The 21,470-nt window shown below is 41.3% G+C and overlaps 1 protein-coding gene across 2 annotated transcripts in view; it reads left to right on the forward strand.

The window, feature by feature from the left end:
* Positions 1-21,112, forward strand: part of LOC124068671 (protein diaphanous homolog 1-like) — an 88,131-nt gene extending 67,019 nt beyond the window's left edge. For both annotated transcript variants that reach the window (XM_046407073.1, XM_046407074.1), the window contains 10 exons: positions 3,668-3,766; positions 3,937-4,031; positions 4,472-4,573; positions 4,930-5,169; positions 5,316-5,445; positions 5,653-5,777; positions 5,939-6,103; positions 6,593-6,725; positions 10,872-10,961; positions 18,761-21,112. In XM_046407073.1, the coding sequence (XP_046263029.1) occupies positions 3,668-3,766; positions 3,937-4,031; positions 4,472-4,573; positions 4,930-5,169; positions 5,316-5,445; positions 5,653-5,777; positions 5,939-6,103; positions 6,593-6,725; positions 10,872-10,961; positions 18,761-18,939 (1,358 nt within the window). In that variant the 3' untranslated portion in view covers positions 18,940-21,112. The remainder of the gene's footprint in view (positions 1-3,667; positions 3,767-3,936; positions 4,032-4,471; positions 4,574-4,929; positions 5,170-5,315; positions 5,446-5,652; positions 5,778-5,938; positions 6,104-6,592; positions 6,726-10,871; positions 10,962-18,760) is intronic.
* Positions 21,113-21,470: the final 358 nt, after the last annotated feature.

Below are 21,470 nucleotides of genomic sequence, written 5' to 3' on the forward strand. Positions count from 1 at the left end.
GGGCCACAGATAAACAATAGGGCACATTATCTGAAAGCTTTTAGTGGGTTAAAAATAAACGGCAGCTCTCCACATGCAGCGAGTGATGATGAGAGGATGAATAGACCACATGAAAGGACAGGAGAAGAAGATTGTGCTTCTTGAGAGATGACAAACTATTCTTTATAAAGGGAGTGTAGTTCAGAGTGGTCAGGATTGAAAGTGTACTGTTCTCTTTTTTCCATTGTGTTCCCTTGTGCTCTATTTTTTTTTTTTTCCTTCTTTCCATCTTTTTTTCTTTGTCTAGCCTGGCTACCCATCACCTTCTCCACCACACGTTTCTCCTTTTAAGGAGAGGAGGAACGAGACAGGAAGGGCATAGGAGGGAGGGGGGGGGGGTGCAGTGAAGGACACACTCAGGTCTGCTGACTGACAAACAGAGTCCTCTTTGTGCAGACAGACACACGTACACACACATGGCAAGTTACATATTGACAGAGACCTCTCCATGACTTGGCTCCTCCAGATTGTGTGTGTGCCCCCCTCTTTTTTCTCTCTTCCCATTTAATTAAAAACAGAAGTCAGAAATGGAAGAATTCAGTTTTTTTTTCTTCTTTCATGACACACACACATGTGCCTCCGTGCACAGGCTCACACACACAAAACATCCCCCCCCCCCCCTTTTTTTTTTCCTCATCATCTTTCAGTGCCAAGCAGCTGTTGGTTAGACGAGGGGGAGGTGTTCCAGGAAACAAGAAGAGTGTGTGTTTGTGTGTGTGTGTGTAGTACTGATTTGTTTCCTAGGAGGGGTCGGGGGGACTCCTTTATGTTACAATATAACAAAAAGACAACTGAGATGATAAAACAGGTGGATGTTAAGATGTCAGCACTCCACAGGTGTGATTTGTATGTTTTTTGTGTACGTATATGTGTGTCCAGTCACACATGCTTTCTGCCTCTGTCATCTCCTCTCCACCCCCACAATGACTAAGTGTAACATGGTGCAGTGCTCCATAACCACCACTAGAGGTGCCATTGGCTCATAAATGATAAAATGAGCTGGCTGTGCATGTGGAAACCACAGAGCAGCCATTTTACACTCTGCACACCAGACCCCATTTTATGAATCACCTATGATGTAAACATAGCTAAGCCTGATTCCATTGGCTACAGACACACAAGCACACATAAAGGCATGCTCTCTCGCCGGTTCTCGTCTCTCTGACATAAACACACACACACAGGCACACACTGACCTAGTGACATGATATCATTACTAGTCTTGTCCCAGACCAACTGGATTATCACTCTTTGAGATAATATGCTGCCCAGATTAGACATTCTTCTGCTCTGTACTATTTGTAGTCTGTACAAGCCTGCTCTGGGTGTTAACAGGCATAGGCTTTTTCTCATATTATAATTATGAAATTAGAATTAGTGTTTGTTTCTTTCACTTTCAGATATGTTGTTTCTTTTATTTTCTAGATGCCACTGTCTGAAAGAAATGGATTATTTTAGGTCATTGTCAGTCTCTCTCTTTGTGTTTCTGAGATATTTATTTGTAGATTCTTGTCACTTCCTTTCTTCTTCATCTTTCAGCTGTGATTGCTTGTGTTTATGTTTTTGTGCAAAGATGTTTGTGTTGTTTCCTCTCAGATGTCCTGTGTGTGTGTGTAATGGTTGACTTCCTGCTATGGTTTCCTGCTCTCAGCTGGGCCTATGGCTGGAGTGTTGGACACACAATAGTATTACTGATTCATGGCAGTGATACCCACGACCGGTTACACTGATAGAAAGTTAAAACAAACAAACCAACTTGCTCTAAAGTTTAAGTGAAACTGTTAACACAAATGGTTGTTCGCTCTGATGCAGGAGTTTCATAGAGCTGAAGCAGACACTGAAACAATGGGACTTATTGAGGCCACAGTCCGCTGACTGACTTTTTGTGTCTACATGCGTGCTAAATGGAGAGATGAGGATCTCATTAAGAGGCCGGGAGAGATCTGTTGATCTGCAGACTGCTCAGCTGATTGGCCTCTCACAGAGAGACAAAGCGCTGTTTGACTGGACATATAGAAGAATGGACTGATGGATGAATGAGTTGTTGTGTTGTAGTGAGTATATCTGTCTCAGGGTGGAGAAGACTTACAGTGTTGCCATATAAATGAGAAAGAAGTGCAGTGCAGCAGAATGTGCTCAGACTGAGGAAACTGAAAAATAGCGCCATAAATGCAGTGCAGAGAGCTGGGCTTAAAACCTAATTTACAATAAATAACAAATATTAGTAACATTGGCAGTTAAGCAACCTTGAGTAGGTCTGTGTCTACAATATCTAGTTATTATTAAAAACTTAAGTTCTGATGTAAATACGTGAGGTAATCACTGGGCAGTGGAAATAAACGACTCCATGTTGTTTGTCTGTGTTTTTCAGACAGAAGGTAACAAAGAGAGACACTGTGTTCTTACAGTCTATGCTGGTCTTGCTGGCTGTTTCCCAGACAGTGATTCGTGTTTCCTGTTACTGTCTGGTCTTCACAAAGATAAGTCACAGACAAGGCCGCACAGAGATTTAGACAAAACCTAAAGGGACAAAAAGTTGACAGTGGGGATGTCCATGTGCTTATCAAACTTCACAGAAAAAGGGGGTGAGGACTAGATGAGGTCATTGTTTCTTATAGACTCTTTGAGTTGTTCTGATAACTGTTCCGTTGTTACTTACTGTATGTTATAGCTAACCTTCCACTCACTGTCATTTTAATTATCTTATGATATTCATGATTGATTCATGATTTTTGTCTATGAAATTTCAGCAAATGTCATACCCACAGTTTAAAAGGCATTTCATTTCTAATAGAAGTGAAATAAACTCCTTGCAATCTGTCTGACAAATTTTGTCTTGATCAACCAGTGACTTTAATTATGACGTACAGATTCACGCTACACTTTCAGATGACTGTTAAATTGAGTATGGGTGGTTAGGTAATACTCGGGGGAGCAAGTGAACAGTTGCGACATCCGGCAACGCCGACAGACACTGACCCTGGACCTGATGTGCTTGAGCACAGTAGGCTGTGATGTGGTCAAACCCACGTGCTTGTTCATCTTTCACTTCAAATTCTCATCTAGTGCACATTGTCCCCCCACGCACTGACACATCCGTACAGTCACGATCCTGACCTTGCCATAAGATGTTAAAATGAAGTGTTTCTGTCAAGTGTGTGTGTGAGATACAATGTACTGTACATGCATGCGTGTAAGACGATTACAGACTTTAAACGCCTTACAGCTAATAAACGTCCAATCATATTTACCATTCCCACACAACAGGGACATCTTTCCCCCTGTGTTACAGCCATTTCATAGCAGCTACATCCTACCCAGGGCCACTGGTACAACAATCCTAACACCTCCATGACACCATACAGTTGGGCGAGAGTGAAAAAAGGGAAGGCCGTGCCAAGTGTGTCACTTTTTATAGCCATCACATAGGCCCTCTGTCCATCCCTTGTATCCACTTCTGTCTCTATGACAGAACACACTGATTTTATTACTTTTCTTCTTTCCAACTTTATATCTGTTCATGTCCAGCTATTTTAGTCAGGAAATGTGATTTCTAACAAAGTGTTTTTCTTTCATCCATTTCTGAACGTTACCGTCACCGTCGCCATTTCCCTGCCCCCCTCTCAAGCCAAAAAGGAGCAGGATGGTGGTGATGAAAAGAAGCAGCAGCAGAGGAAGAAGGTGAAGGAGCTGAAGATTCTTGATACCAAGATTTCGCAGAACCTTTGTAAGTCCGCACATGCCTGTCTGTTTGAAAGGATGATACCTCCATAAGAATGACATTGCTCTTTAAATGCATTTAATAAACACCTTCACTGAAATGCCCATAGTAAGGAGTGTTCAAGTGAATCCTTACTGAATTTTAATAAGAGCTGTTAAATGTGTTTGTTCATGCAGCCATTTTCCTGGGATCGTTCCGTCTCCCTTATGAAGAGATCAAGAACGCCATATTGGAGGTTAACGAGAAGATTCTCACAGAGTCCATGGTTCAGGTACCGAGTTTAAAATTTGCCCCGGTGTTGGTATATCAGTGTTCTGCATATGCAACCATTCATGTATATTCTGACAGAATATTGTGGTGTGAAAACTTCATTTTTCTTTATGATGCTTTTCAGAGTAGATCAGTTCACGTGTATGTTTGATCTAACCTTTTTAAATCAGGAAGTTACAAGAGAGACCTTGCCAAAATATCAGTGTAAGATCAGTTTCTCATAGTTACATAAGAACACACAGTCCTCAAGATTTTTCACACATTGAATCTTGAAGGTTACTGCTCATTACTGCAAAATAATCTACTAAAGAGATTTCTTCCAAGCATCAATTAGTGTTTGTATTTTCACCAATTTTCTTGCTCAAGAAGTAGTTTGGGACACATGTAAGTGGCTCCAGATTGTGTTAGTCACATCTATTTTTTTCTCTTATTGCCACCTAGAATCTGGTCAAACAACTGCCAGCATCTGATCAGCTGAGTGCCCTGGGAGAGATGAAAGATGAATATGATGACCTCGCTGAGTCCGAGCAGTTTGGGGTTGTGGTGAGGAAACACGCACACAAAACAGAACATTTTATTTTTATAAAATCGGTTTAGTTTGACTTCTCAGCTGACTTATACATGAGAAGCCATAAATGTGACAGGGAAATCGGTATAATGGCAAATGAGACCTAGAAAGGCGTTAAATACTGAAATTGAGTGATATCATTTTCAATATATTAGACTTGGCAAATCCTCATGCTGTTAAACACAGACTGCTTTGTTCAACTGTGAAAGATGTTTGTAGTAGATGAAATCCCCTTCAGTCATTCACAACTACACACACACACACACACACACACACACACACACGCACGCTTGAATGCGTCTGAAGTCCCCCTACTCTTTTTTTCCTCCAGATGTCCAGCGTGAAGCGGCTGATGTCACGGCTTGAGACCATCCTATTCAAGCTGCAGTTTGAGGAGCAGCTGAACAACATCAAGCCAGATGTGGTGTCTGTCACAGCAGCCTGTGAAGAACTCAGAAAAAGCAACACATTCAGCAAGCTGCTAGAGATCATCCTTCTTGTTGGGAACTTTATGAATTCTGGCTCGCGCAATGGAAAGGCATTCGGCTTCTCTATATCATACCTATGCAAGGTAAAATGAGGTGTAGAGATACTACTAAACACCCACAATAAAAACTGAATATCTGTGAATAGAAAAACGTAAAACAATGAAAGCTCATGCAGACATTAAATCACTTTCCACTGTGCTCTTTTTAAATCAATCCTTTGTCCGAACAGCTTCGTGACACCAAATCAGCTGATCTGAAACAGACACTGCTCCACTTCCTGGCTGATGTGTGCCAGGAGCAGTATCCTGATGTCATGACCTTTACGGATGAGCTCATCCATTTGGAAAAGGCCAGCAGAGGTATGTGGGATATGTGTCAGATCTCTATACATCTTCATCGCAGCACAGTGTCGTCCATTACGATCCTTAGTGACACATTACATTCATCTTATTGATACAGTGTGCTCTCATTATTAGTCATAAGGAAAAAAAATCAGTCCACCTTAGGGTAATTATGTAACCATTTTGAGGAGTGCATCATTAAAGAGTCTTCTTTTTCCCCTGTAGTTTCTGCAGAGACACTTCAGAAGAACCTTGAGCTGATGGGCCGTCAGATTAAGAACTTAGAAAAAGATCTGGAAACCTTCCCTCCTCCACAAAGTGACAAGGACCTGTTTGTGGAAAAGATGTCCATATCCTCTTTATACTTGCGCATATTTAATATAATTATTCATCAATTGGCTGTTTATTTAAAAATGAACATTATAGATCTTATTATCATTAGTGGTGTTTTCTATGTCTTGTTAAATTACAGCTTTTATTGTCGCTATGCTCCTTAACACCATGTCTCCACAGTTTTGTGAGTAGTGCACGTGAGCAGTATGAGAAACTGGATCTGCTGCATAAGAATATGGAGAAGCAATATGCCGACCTGGGAGAATATTTTGTCTTTGACCCGAGAAAAATCTCAGCAGAAGAATTCTTTGGCGACCTCAACACCTTTAAAAACATGTTCCTGGTGTGTTTTTATACATTTGAATGAACTGACTCAAGTTTGATCTGTTTCAGTGCAGTGCATGTGTGGTTTTCGCTCCAAACTGACCACCATCAAATCACTTTTGTACACATATGATGCAAACACATACACACAAGTGTATTCAAAAGAAATAGATGAAAGAGATGAAGATGAAAGACAAATGTCAAACCAGGAGGAAAAAACAAAGACTGTGCACCTGTTCATATCGACATAATAATAATAATCAAGAGTGACTCTGTTATATTATCAGTTTACACATCAACTGTAATTGTGCCATTTGGAGAGCTCTCGCAGAAGGTAACCTGTTTTACTGGATACTGTGGATAACCGCCATCCACTAGTTTTGAAGTTATGTTTACATACACAGACATCCATCGAGTCCATCATACATCTGTGTTCATGAGTTTAACTTTAACATGTTTACATGCATTTATCAAATATTTACTATTTTTTTCTTTCTTCCAACACCAGCAAGCGGTGAAGGAGAATCAGAAGAGGAAGGAGGCTGAAGAGAAGATCAAGAAGGCCAAGCTAGCCAGGGAAAAGGCAGAGAAGGAGAAGGAGGAGAAACTCAAGAGGAACCAGCTCCTTGACATCAACGCAGGTCACAATTGCTGGATTATATATTTTTACCTGCGTGTGACTCAAAGAGAAAGACACACTCCGTATCTCTCAGTTGGCATTCTCCTCAGCTTCCAGTTGGGGGCAGTCAGAGTCCATGTTTCTGTGGAATATGTGTGTGTGTGTGTGTTTCTTTCAGTGTGTGAAAGAACAAGCCATCAGTATTTATAGACCGGAGTTAATCTAATGTTGATGACCCGCGTTTTGAAGTAAGCAAGTTACAATAAACTCCACAGTGAGAGTGAGGACAAGCAGGGTTATATACATGGGACTGCTTGACCTCTTTCCACTCCTCTGGGGAACCAGGGGATTTGCTTTCATAAAGGAAAATTCAAAGAACATCTAAATCTCTTTATCACAAGAAACATGTTTCCAGAGATGCCGTTATGCTTTGAAAACTGCTAGCAGCGTATTGTCCTGTGTAACACACACACGCATTCGCACTCTCTCATCCTCGTATACACTCAGCTAACACTCAAATCCTGCCTTGCAGACACACATTTATGCCCAGCCACTTTTTTCCCCCTTCTCTCAGACTGTGACCTAGTTTCACTACATTCCTCCTCTCTCAGTCTCCAGTCGAGTTCTCCTGGGACTCCACAGTTTCACAGTCAAAATTTGCTACAGAGTCAGTATACTCTCTGTATTTGTTTTAGAAAACTACTGTGTGTGAAAGTTTCTGTTTAGCTTTTGCCTGTGTGAGAACAACCCTTGATTTGGCCGGAGTGTTTCTGCACTGTGTGTGTAAGAATGTGTATTTATCTGCATTTGTCTGTTTTGTGAACCTCTTTTACACAAAGTCTTTCAGTCCTTTCTTCTAGTGTTCCATGTTCCAGCTGGCTTGTCCTCTCCTCTCTTTTTGCTTTTGTTCCCTCACTCACTCTTCTTTTTTCCCTTCCCTCCCCCTGTGTCTGCCTTTCATTTAAAGGGACTCTTAAAGATACAGCAAGCGCTGAGGCTCTGCTAGGAATATTTTGCCTCTGTGCTGAAAGCATAAAGTGGACATTTTGTGCTAGAAAATAGGGTAGTCAGATTTCATATTCAGCCTCTAGAGGCATGCACAGGTGAAACATAATGGAGCTTTAGTGAAGAGTGTTTATGTACATTTGTGGGATAGAGATCATTTACATACAGGTGACATATTTGACTGCCCTTGTTGCCTGGAGTCATTCAACACCCCCTTTATTTAAATACATCCCATGCACAAATCCTGCATTCACACACCTGGTCTTTGTTCTCTCTTTGTTTATAACCCTCAGATTGGCTGGCTGTTAACCCAAAGGTTGTTTTCAGCAGCTGCACTTTTGCATGCTCTCATTTCTTTGTTCCTGTTCCTCTTTTTTTCTTTTGGCATCTCCCACCTTCATAGATAGCACACGTACCTATGTGTGCTATCTTTGAATGTTCCTCTCTCTCATGAATTCTCTGAATGCTCCTCTTTCTCACTTTCTGTCTCCCTGTAAACATAATATCCCAGTTATTGGTTAAACCCTGCAAGGTCAGTGTGTGTTTGCAGTTTGTGGCCTTGTCATTCCTATGTGAATCAGACAGACAGGCGCTCACTCAGTGAAGAGAATGTGATGGCAAAGTAACTGATTGTTCTCAGAATTCCTTTATTTATTCTCCATGTTGTTGTTCTGAGATTGTTATTAGATTATTACTTATTTGATAATCTAATCATTAAGTGTTATTGTTCAGGATTCAGGGCACCAGACTGGTAGAGTGCTTGGATGCCACATCCAAAAGTACACATTCACATTTGGTCTTTAAACAAGACCTTTGCTCTAATTTTATCTGATAAACACTGTCTACGACTATAATCAAATATCCATCCGTCATACAGTCATCTTTGGTCATATGCCAGACTGCTTGAAAACTGACTTTTCTCATTTCTACAGCTAGGTGTCAGTGCTGTCTGTAAAAGGTTGTGTGAGGCTGTGCGCTTTTTATATATGTGGCTGAGGGTGTGTTCATGTGTGGTTTACACACCCACACAGATGCTTGTGTGGGAATTGCCACTAGGAGTGCTCACGCTCTATTCAGAGAGCAAGTAAAGGGAGCAGTGTGGGGGAGGGGAGGGGAGGAGAAGAGAAGAGTAGGGCAGCAGATGCTCTCATAGGGATTAGGTAATGTTGTTGTCTCCAAGAAACGGGGGTAAGAGGTTGGAGAGGAGAAAAAGGCAGTGTGAGAGGGGGGATGAGATAGGATAAGCCTGGGTAGCCTGATGTCTCACCCACAGGCAGCTGTGAAAGAGGGTCAAGATCATGGCACATTAAGAAAATAGAATATCTTTCTCCCGCCACTTTAAACACTGTTTTTTTCTCTCATACTGTTTTTCTGTTTGTTGTCAGTTGTCTCTCCTTCCTCTCTGTATCTTTACCATTTGTGTTCTCGTCTGTTATTGTGTGAACATCCTTTAGGGGTGCTCTTGCTCCACACAAGATGCTGTTCTCCATCTGTGTGTGTGTGTGTGTGTGTGTGTCATCAGCTCCAAAGAGACATCTTTAAGAGCTCATGAGCTAATGCTATTACACTAATTAATCAGTCTTATGTTCTTATCTGCTTCAGGCAATACCTTGCTGTTTGTATCGAGCTCTGTAGTTTGCGTGTGTGGAGTGCATGTGCTTGCTTGTGCTTCTCTCAGTGTTGTTGTTGACTTTGGCATGACAGTTTGAGGCCATTTCAATATTGATTGTTTTACTGATTGCCAGTAATAACATTAACCACATAAGTCTTCCTACTAATAATGTGTATTGACAAAAGCACATGATTATCAACATGTGATTTAACTCAACAAGTGTGTTATTCCCCCCATTAATAGGCCGATTAATAATCATGTACAGAACAATCATTGTAAAGCTTTCCTTTGATAAAGCAGACTCTTAGAGGGCTTTATCATGGAGCTGCCCAAGGCCACAATTACAGAGAAACCCCACAGAGCTGTATATATAATGCCATGCAGTCCTCTGACCCTAGTATATGCTTTAGTCGGTAGTTCACTCAATAAACAAAAAGCCTGTTTTATTTACTGCTGGGTCATTGTGTGGTCCCTCTACTGCCTCCAGGTCATATTCACAAATAGGTTTGTATGTCTGTATGCTTCCACCAGTGGTTTAAGTCAACCATGTGATTAGTGTGAGTGGAAATGTGCCAGATGTGTTTTCCCGGAAGGAGAAAAACATGCCCTACATCATCATGAGCTGTCTGTGCAGTTCCAGGACATGGACATTGAGGGGTGTATGTGAGCTGTGGAAGACCTGGGAAGTGTTTCAGAGAGACTTTCTCTGACGTGACAGGCGAGACCACAGGCCATCTGCTTCATGGCTTACTGCAGGATTAAATAGTTTGTGTGTGTGTTTGGGGGTTGGGGAGGTGAAGACATAAACCTTTCACCCCCAACCTCACTGCCCCTTTTTCCAGACCCCTCTGTCTCTATTCAAGTTCAAATAGAAATAATTAAAACCATCTGCCTGAGCTCTGAGTGGTGCCACACAATCCTGCCCACAAAACAATCACTCACAGCAGCAGTATGCCCACCACCCTTGGTTTGGACCTCCTTCCCTGATTTAAGGCCACCAGACACTGAATCTGTGCATGTAAACAAACATCAAGACCACCCATACAAACTCTACTGTACATGTACACAGATACAAAGCTCCGTTTCAGTCAGTACCCGTTTAGCCATAAGCCATAATTATTTAGGTATAGGTGTGTCTTTCCAATAAGGTTTTTTCTGTAGGTTATAAAGGTTATATCCCTGAAAGTGCCGTGTGTAGCCCCTAGCAGTGACAGCAGCTGAACTAGGTCACTGCCCATCTAGGTTAAGGCATGTAATGATTTGTTAATGTCTCCACGTGGCTGGTAAATAACCCCTTGCCCATGTTGGTGTGTTTGTGTGTGTGTGTGTATGTGGTAGAGGGTTTAGAGCAATAGGTAGAAGGTTTAGAAAAACCACAAATCACTCCCCTGTTGTTGGGAAAGAAAATTAATATGTGTGTCAGACTTGTATTCCTTTAAAAGAGAATGTTTGTGCTAATGGTTAGGTGTGTGTGACACTTAGATAAAGATTAAAATGTTACTCCATATATTGCTACATTTCTGAAGTCATGTTTTGATATTGTGTTTACAGGGGATGATGAAACTGGTATCATGGATGGCCTGTTGGAGGCACTGCAGTCCGGCGCTGCTTTCAGGAGAAAGAGAGGACCGCGTCCAGCAGGTACTCATACACAAACAGGGCAGTAAATCTTCATAACAAATTGTTTCACACGCATTGTGGTATGCATACTATATTAAAACACACATAGCATGTAAGGCTCATTTGTTCCATCTCTTCCTCTCTGTGTCTGTTGTCAACACATAACAACAGATTTGTTTGTGTTCCCCTGCTTCTTTTCCATCTGTTGCATGGCTCAGAGACTGTGGGTTGTGGCAGTATTCTCTGGCCATGGCTACAGGGGGGGCAAAGCCAATTCCACCAATGGCTGGAACAAGCAGCAGAAGAAGAGGGAGGTTGCTCTGGGTGGGTGTTGGCAGCAGGATATTTAAAAGAGGAACAACTGGTGAGGGTGTGGTAGTTGAATTGGAAATTATGAGAGGAATTTCAGTGTCAAGCTAAGGAGGATTTCCAGCGTGTGGGTAGAAAGCTAAGGTGGAATAGTGAGCGGTCAACAGAGAAAACATATTTTTACATCTCACTAAAGAATGAAAGAACAGTAACATTAAAGTCCTCCTACACTCAAAAACTTTGATACTTTAATGATACTTCACTTGGTGTTTGACACCAGAAGACTGTCTTCATCTGCTGAAGAGGCAACGTTTTTGTGCTCACATTCTGTCAGAGTTTAAGATGTGTGCGTATTTGCAGGATTTGGACAAACTGTAGTTATTTAGGAGGTTTTGAAACCCGTATCCCTCTGAATATTTACACAGAATTACTGCATAAAGTCTTTAGCATCAAGATCATTCAACTCAAAATCTTATTTTTAACATTTTGACCTTGCAGCAAGAAAACTGTACTGCTACTTTTGTCATGTCTGGACCAGCCAGGAGTCCATGTTCTGTATGAGACATACTCACATAACTCCAGTCTGTATTGATTTTCATTCAGGACATGTTGTTCAGTTTGTAAGCTCACAGAAACAGGCCAGTAATCTGGTTACCCCTTATGCCTGTCCCAGTGCCCAATCCTGTTACATTCACTTGTTGAGAGCAGTTGTCTCCCTCCCTTTTGTTTTCTGTTTTTAAACTTGTGCATGTAGCACATTTGGGGGATAATGTGGCCTGGTAATACCATGCAAATGAAAATGAGGCTGCTAGGATAGTAACTTTGTAACTTGACACCTTGTGTTAGAAAACTCGTGTGTTACCATGTGAGTGAGAAAGTGTCTGGTGCCCGTTATCTGAGAGCAAGAGAGAGCCTCCATGGTGTGTGTGTGTGTGTGTGTGTATTCACATGCATTCATGTGTTGGTTGAGCATTCACACATAAGAGAGGCTGGGGAAGAGTGTGTGCAACCCAATCCCTCCCTCAATAGAAGCCAGATGTGAAGCGGTACTCTGGAGTGGAATAGCTCTGAGCCAGAGGGTAGACTGCACTCTTTCTTTGTTACTTACTGTCTGTCTTTCTTTCTTTCTTGCTGTCTGTCTTTCTTTCAGTCAGTCACTAAAAGCATTTATACAACCTGTTAGCTGTAATCATGCCATTAAACAGGGGTTGTAAGAAGGGATCCTCACGGGTCTACTAAGTCGCACTGAGCAAATCTCTTAAATGCAGCAACCTCCCTTTAATCACAAACAGCGCAGACTGATCACCGCTGAACTCACTGAGACAACAGTGAAGGGAGCAAATGGAGTGAGAAGCAAGAGAACTGTATGAGAGGAAAAATGGGGCCCACTTGAGGGCTCAGGCAGTCACCCATGATACTGTTTGGCTACCTCACAATCCTAACAGGAAATAACTTAAAGTGTGTTCAAGAGAGGGAGAGAGCCTTCCCTTCTGCGCACACTTGTCTGTGGTAGGAAAGAGAAGGAAAATATAAGTGGCAGTATGTATAATATCACAGTGCCTCCTCCCTGTCTCCTCTTTTCCCCCTTCTTGTCGTTTTTGTTTTCTTTTGGCAGAATTCAGGCTTTGGCTGATGTGGAGGGTGTGAAGCCTTGCTGGGGTCTGAAGGAATCAGCGTTTATGAGTTTTTATTTTCTTCACTTATAACTGAAGACTGAAGTTACTTTTGCTTTGTTCTTTACACTCGGGAATGGCCTGAAGTCCTTCACCCATACCATAGGAGTGTGTATTTATGTTTTTGTGTGCACGCATGTTAGATTGGTTGGTTTAGTCAGAGGTCCTAATTTAGTGGAGCTGAAGTAGGAGGAGGCACATCCTGACTACAGTTCAACTGATGCATACCTGGCACCAGTGGGGCTACAGGCAGCCTGTTTCAGCAGGCTGAAAACACTCCTCTGTCCAGCTCATAGTCTTAGTGTTTAATCCATAATTCAATAATCCGTGTGTGTTGTTGTATCTACAAACTTTCCGAATACTGGGCAGAAAAGTGAATGAAGATATTAAGATCAGAATTTAAATAGAACTTCATTTGTTTTGTGTCTGTTGTATATGTAAAGGTGACTTAATGATGACAAGTATTGCTGTTTTGTTAAACAGACAATACATTTGAAGCTGATTAAAGAAAGTGGCCTGGTTTTAGTAAGATGTTTTCATGTTTCCTCCCTCCCTCGCTGACTGTGATATAACAGGCCACTAGTCCTCGTTTTAACCTGTTGCTCATCTTACTTTATTCTATTTATTTTGCGATGCAGTTAGATTAAGATTCATTTTAACTCTGTTGTTCAGTGGTATTACATATCAGATGAAAACAGTGGTTCATCTTTTTGAATGATCTGTAAATAAGCAAAAGGAGTGGAGGAGGAGACAGGGTTTGTCTGACTAAAGGAATACAACACAGACAAAATCCTAATGATGCCATACATCAAAACGGGAGTATGAGCAGCCTGGTGGCTTGATATACCTTGACCTTGCTTGTTTCACCTAAGACACGATAATGTATCTGCGGCATAAATGTAACATGTATTAACACATTACAAAGGAGTTCCTCTAATTGTGGAAAAAGTATCTACTTTCCCTCATGTCAGTCAAAACACTAGTGAATGTTGTACTATATGTCCATTTGTAATACACAGTGAGATACATTTCACTGTGAGCCTGCTAACACAACTCAAACGGTAAGACAAAGATTCATCTTGGTTCCAGAAATGTACAAATGCACATCAGCTCACGTGTGCCCGTGTTGTCATCCAGACTTTCAGTTCAATTTTTGATGCGGTAGGAGAATCTGGCAGCTGTAAGGTGCTTTCTAATTCTGGATTTGAAAGTCTTATTGAATACTTGTGTACTTTTTCGTCAGAAGTAAGAAAAACAAACAAAAACGTGATACGGAGCAAAGCTGCAAAAGCTGTTTGAAAAGGAGATTTTCTTTTTTATGATTTTGGTGTGATTCTTTAAGAAGTTATAAGCTATAGTTATAACTACAATGTGACGCTGCTGTGTAAGTAATCAAGAAGATGCTGCATAAATATGACTGAGCTGTCAGTTGACCTTTTACAGTTCTGAAGATCATACACTTACATGTTTCTTTCACTGTTCCTGGTTAATTTGTGTTACTTATTCCTCAGTAATTTCAACATGGTTATCTTTTTAAATACATTTCTAATTTATGCATCAGGGCACTACAGCATGTAACATCTAATCAGATTAATTGCCCTAAACAGGCTGACCCTCCCGTTACAGTATGTACCAATGTATGTAATGTCTCAAGACTCATAATTCCGCTTATTCAGTTTCTAAAACATCAATGACGAAATGATCATGATGTTTGATAACAGTTGGCACTCAAGAATGTATTATTTAATTACTTTTGGAGCTAGTGATCTCTATTGTGCTTGTAAGGATCTTAATTACATGAAGCGTGTCCCTTCTTCCTCCTCCTCTTTGTTTTCCTCCCCTCACTGCTGTGATGACTGCAGACGTCACCAACTTTGTGTTAAAGAACTGCTGAGGGCCTGCTGAGTGTGTTGTCACGCTCATTGTGTCACAGCGGTGTGACTGAACGGAGAGCCACGAGGCTGCGGAGGCTGTGCGTCCCGTCACCTTTGACCTGTACCTCAGCTCGCTGTGCGCGTGTTTGTGCTGGTTGTGTAGAATGGGCAGCTCCAGCTGTCTGCCCTCCGTCTGTCCACCCCTCCTTTAAGCAGACAAAGCACACACACCAGATGCTTGCAAGCCAACACAAAGACGCGCATGGATGTTTGCATACCAATACATGCACCCAAACAGACACGTCACGTTCCAGAGGACACACAGCCTTGCATACTTTTCTGTCATTATCACACTTTTGCTCTCTGCTTTAGACAGTAAACTATTGTCCATCTGTATTGTTTTGTATAATTACAGACTTGTCAGCTTGGTTACATTAGGCTAATTTGTTTGTGTGTGTATGTGTTTCAAGCAATGTGAGAGCAGTTGTGTGTAGAGGAATGACATGTCTAAACGCTCACTATAGACCCATCTGCTGGGTCATGACCCTTCCCGGAACAACCAATCACTGCAGCAACTAGCTGACAAAGCACCAATCACAACAGAGACAGAGATAAAGGGGATAGCAACAATAGGCACACGCTGGCTCTGCAGACGGTCTGCTGCTACAAAAAAAGAAAAAGTCCCCCCACAAAGATCTGTGCTTTCACAGATGTTCACACGCACACACACACACACATACTCAGGAGAGATAATTCAGACCAATAGGAGAGCACTCATCAATCAAGCCTTTGCTTCAGCAGTGGTGATATGCCATGCATAGTTAACACCCACAATACAGGCCAGCAAGACCCCACATATGCACCAGTTGTGGAGCATTTTTGGTGGCACAAAATGCATGCTTGCACATCAACTCTAACCCACAGACACAAGCCAGTAGTGGTGCTTGGTGACGTCACTCTTTCCCACAGTCCTCTAGTGCAGAGCAGCAGTCTGTTCCGCAGTGTGGCCTGAGGAGGGCGATATAAGTCCCTGCTAAGATGGGGGACAGTGATGGAGTTCCAGCCTACCTCTGCAAATACACCATCGTGCTAGCCTTGGCACTGTTACCATACCGTCACAGTGACTGGCTTCACTGCTGCTGCTGTACCAACAGTAAAAATGGCTTCTTCCTTGTCAAGCATTGGCATCACACCATGCAGAGTTAATTTTTCTTACTTCCTCATCTAAAGCTGCCCTACACTTTCATGTCTTGGGGTTCTTTCCCTCATCAGGCAGTCATTATTGAGTCTCCTGGAGCGTAATGTTTTACAGATGATCTTGTCACTAAAGCTTTTGTGCCACTGATCCTCCCCTCACTGTGCAAAAATCGGTCATTCGGTCTTACTCCCACCAGTAAACACAACTAAAAGCTCTGTGTAATGTGTCCCTGCATCCCATTTCCTACTGTTGTGCACACCAGACTTGATGCCAAGAGTATGAATCACATGATCAGCCTCACAGCCAGTTTTTGGATACGACACACATGCTGAGCATTTTCATGTTTGTGGTGCCACGTTTTAAAGGACTAATCCAGTTACTTCTCTAGGGCGCTTGGGAGGCATAGAAGAGACAGACCTGAAAAAGAGGCCACCAAGGCCGATAAATCATTTTAGACTTTTTGCCCCCAGTGTGTTTAAAACTCTAAAAACACTAAATCCTACATTGCTTCAGTGTTATTTTCAATAAGACTTTGGACAGCTTGTTCCAAAGTCACATAAGACACACAAGTGGTGATATTCTATAGGTTTCTTATTCGTCTCCAGCATGTCAGTCCCTAACAAATGCACTGTTTACTGCTGTTTGAGCAACAACAACAGTGTCTGGCGGTTTTAAAAAAACTACTTTGTGTTACATATTTACTAAGCCGGCAAAGTTCAGAGAGGTGGATTTAACACTTTGTCCATTATGGTGTTTTTCCTGGGATTTTTCTGACAATAACAAACATATAAAATATTACCAACCTTATTCTTTTAGCCATTTTTATTTTTTGATGTTTCATCTCTGTAGGCTTCTGGGGCAATTTACCTAACCTGATATGCTCATTCAAACCTGTCTGCCAGGTGTTGTGTTTTCTCCTCAGGCTGTTTGAGTTCACATGTTTTAAGAGAACATTTGCACAACTTCTCTAAGAATTTTCCTCTCATTACTTAAATCTGCAGGTTTCTGTCTAAATCCAGCTTTTTCCCAGGCTGCTTCCAATCCAACAACCCTCTGATCCTGACTCTTATCCCCCTCTCTCTTCCTCCTCTCTCCAGAGGGAGTGGAGGAGGATGAGAGTCGGTAGGAGCTGGGCTGACAGCCTTTGAAGAGCCTTTCTCTGCGGGTTGGATTTTTTTAGGACAAGCTTGTCACAGTACACGTTAACACCCACGCTGACGCACACTCTTTCTCTTGGTTTTTGGGTCATTTGCATAATTTCTAATTAGCAAGTTTATGAGTAAGGGGGGACGTGTGGAAAGGGATGAAAATAGATATGGAGGACGGATTAGGGAGTTGACTTAGGAAAGAGAGAAAGAGTTCAAATTTATTGGTGTTAGTAAGAGATGAGTGATCTGTGTGCCTCTCCAACGAAAGTTTGTGAGGTGATAATTTGACACCCCAGCTGTCTGTGCTGATCAGTCCAGCTGAGGCTCGCATATAAAGAAGACAAGTCAACTGTGAACATGACTCTAAACCCTCCTTCTCCTCTTTCTCCTCAGACTCAATTGTGTCTTTGTCACAGCTAGTTCTGGAGACCTGTTCGGTAACTTGTGTTTTGTTTGTGTGCTTTTTTTCTCTATTAAGAACCATGTGTCCAATATTGGTGTGTTGTTTGTGTTACCATGGTTCATTTGCATGTGGATTTCTATTGGTTTGTATCATGACAATCAGTTTTTTTTTTCCTTCTCATCAGTAGCTCAGGAACACATTGCAACAGTGTGTGTTTATGATAACAAATGTGTCCTGTACTGATGTTAACCTTTTGTTCATAGCCCATTTTGCTTGGTGAGCAAAGAATTGTGAACATAAACCAGACATAAAATAACAGCAAAGACTCAAACACAATCTCCCACTGACCTATATAATTCAAAATGGCTGCTGCCACACAGCTGCCCTCCCACACAGGAGAATCAAGAGCGGTAAAGGATATCGAAGAGATTAAACAAGGCTGCTTTTGCTGTGTGTGTGTGTGTGTTTGAGAAAGTGAGAGGGGAGAAAATAACAGAATAAGCAGGTAAAAGAATAAAAAATAGCCCCATCTTCAGGGCACAATCTGTCGCATTCGCTGTGTTTCTCTGTCCCTTTCCTGTGCACTTCTTTTCTCTTCCTCACTGCACCCACAGTGGGTCTGTGATCTATTTTACTGCTTGTTTCTGTCATTCCTTTCATTCCTCCTCATACATGTTCATCTCATTTTCATCCATTCCTTCCCCTTTGATCCTCCCACAGTGTGAATCATCTTGCTCCTCGTGGTGTCTCACCCCACTGCCCGTCTCCGTCCCTTCATCTTGTCACTCCTGCTTCCTCATCCTTTCAGTGTCTCTAAATTTTCACCTCAATTTTTCCACTTACTCAGGATATTTGAGTCTAATCTGACATTAGCGGCGAGTTGCTCCAGCTGTCACTAATCCACACACATACACAGCCATACCATCAATCTATTTGTGTTTGTGTGTCATGATAATGCACGGGCTTTTGTTTTATGTTTTATCATTCAGAAAACAAGCCTGCTGTTTTCTCAGATGGACATATTTGTATATTTTATGGCTAACCGACATATTTTTACATCTTTTTTTTTCTCCTCCTGCACATACATTGGATATGTCACTCCATGGCATGCACTGACATATCAGCATGGACTTGTTATGATATAAATATGATATCTAATTTACTGTCTTTTTTTATGTGTTTATGTCACACACTCTGCATCTTTGTCTTTCTCAGGCAACCACCGACGAGCTGGTCATGCAGTGACCAACATCCTGGCCAAAGAGCTGATGCAGGAAGACTCGACTTCATCCAAGCTCCCTAAGAAGAGAATCATTGAGAAGGAGGAGCCTAAATTGGAAGGAGCAGAGTCATTAGAGGAGTTACTGGATGCTGCTCCCACTCGGTCCAGTTAGGCACCCTGGACTCACAGAGTCAGTGATAACCAAACAAAGATGTATTTTGTAGCCATTCCAGGGGCCATTTTCCATCTGAGATTAGCTTCCTGAAATGAAAAGGCCCGTGTCCAATCCAGCCTTTGTCTTAACGGAACAATCTTTTAGGATAGCACTGACTGTGTCTTCTGGGAGGACAGGGTGTGGAAGTGGGTGAGGAGGTCTCACCTCAGTCACAAGCCCTGGATGTCCCTCATCAATCTTAGGATCGTTGCCAATGTCACAGATATTTCTTTATTCAGTATGTGCACATATCTCTCCATGTGTTATTTTCTGTTTATGCTTCTTGATTTTCACCTGTCATTCATCAAAAGGCATCTTGCTTATTACATTTATTTGCGGTTATTTTCACATCCCAAATTTAGACTGATGTCTGGAATTTGGCACATCCTGCTTCACAGTTTTCACAGAGTTTTCTGTGAAAGTTGCAGACCAACACAACAAGCCTTTTTCACATTGTTTTTTTTGTGTTAAACCTATGAAACATATTCTTTTGTAATTGTCTCACATACTGTATGTTACTTTTTGTAAATGTTAATCATTTTTGCTGTATTATTGAGGGAAAAAAAAAAGTGCCAACCAATAGAAATCAAGTCTTGTCATTTCATTCCCAGGATGTGTCCAGCCACAGTTTGCACTGGACTGGTGTGTGTGCCAGTCCAACAAAAGTTATCACCCGGGTGTATGTTTCAGTGTGTATGTTTTTTTTCTTTTGTTTTGTTTTTTTTTTGTTGTTGGTTTTTTTTTTTTGCTGAGAAGGGATTTAGTTCACTTTTTTTGGTCGATTTCACATATAAAGGAGGTATAATTTACATAAACTGTGTTACCAAACGTGCTCACAACAGTTATATGAAGAAAATCTGTGTACATTCATGAATGTGAACATTCCCATAAACGCGAGAGCAAAGCAGAATTAGTTTTGGAGGTGAAAATTCTTCCATAGTCAGTTAAACCAGAGAAACCTTATTTTTTCAAAAGGGTGTTTTCATATAAAACCTAGCCTGAGCAGCCCGTTTACATGCCTGTGTGTTTATCTGCATGAGAATATCTGAGTGTGTGAAGTAAGCTTCCTATATTTAGTTTGGTGTGCACACTGAACTTCCTGTGTGTGTGTGTGTGTGTGTGTGTGTTTGTACATGTTTGTTGCCATCTGTAATTACTGTACGGTACTGACCGTTTTGTCATAAATGCTAGGTTTCATAAACAGATTTGTGGTCTTTCTGCTGATGATATAGCACACTGGAAAACTGCCCGAAAACTGCTGAGACAAGTACATGTGTGTGTTTAGTTGTCTGTGTTTGTGTTGCTCACCCACTTTCCCTCCCACTGAACGTCAACAGTAGTTGAATGTCTGACCTTGTTCTTATTTGCTTTCAGTAGCCATCAGCACACATGTTCCATGTCAATGCAATATTTATTCCTATGCAAACACAATAGTATAGCCAGCCTCAGGATGTAAAAGCTTCGACTTCAGTGGTCTTTATCAACCCGCTGATTCGAGATCAGTGCTTCATATTGCTGGTATATGCGGAAAATCTTTAAAGCTCCAAAATTAAATCTGATCAGGAATCTCTGTTTGTATGACATCTTCCATAAAAATTTGAATGTCTTTGAACACACAAGAACTGGCACTTAAATGGCGTGAAAGTAAATGAGGTATGTATAGAAATCCTTGTTCTGTTCGAGTGCTGGTGCTTCATTTTAATCCAGTAACACTGAGAGTCATTGAGAAGACGGCACTGCCTGCTCTCAAGCACAAAATATGTTATAGCTGCATTTAAGCCTGCTGTTTTATGTCTGCTATACTGTTATTATCTGTTCACGTGGACAGTGCCAGGTGTGTTCCACATACTAAAAAGTGGCATTAAGAAAACATAAAAACAAATGAAAAGGACATCAGAATATCACTGGAATATTTGTTGTTTTCTAATTTGAGTAATTCCTTCTGTTTGTTAATTTTTTTTTTAAAGAGCTTGTTTTCTATGTGAATTTTTATGATTGATTATTTTAATGTATTTGAATGGAGACGAGATTTTCTTTTTTTTTCTTCAGAGAGTGCTCTATGAATAGAGAATAATGCACACAAGTCATTCTGTTTGTTACACAGAACTATTAAAAATGTCTTAAGAAATTTGATGATGTTGCTGGCTCTTTCTTTGGTCATGCCAGATTTTATGCAACCCACTTAAAGTTGCCGTATCATCTGTTGATGTTAAATGTGATTAAGTGTGTGTGTGTGTGTGTGTGTGTGTGTGTGTGTGAGTGAGAGAGAGAGATATCTAGCTCAGTTATATTCCTGTGTTTTTGCCAAAGTGAATTCCTTTCGAAGCACATTTCTCCATAGTGCTCACTCACTCTGCCCCCTCCTTCCCCCTTTCTCATGTAAACATAGAGTGCAGTGAAATACCAGATAGTTTCTGCACTCTGACACTGTAATTTATTGGTAAAAGTCACCAGAAGAATGAATAAACAGCGGGATTAGTTATTTTTAC

This window comes from Scatophagus argus, chromosome 12 (genome assembly GCF_020382885.2).
Source record: "Scatophagus argus isolate fScaArg1 chromosome 12, fScaArg1.pri, whole genome shotgun sequence".
NCBI classification, from domain to species: domain Eukaryota; kingdom Metazoa; phylum Chordata; class Actinopteri; family Scatophagidae; genus Scatophagus; species Scatophagus argus.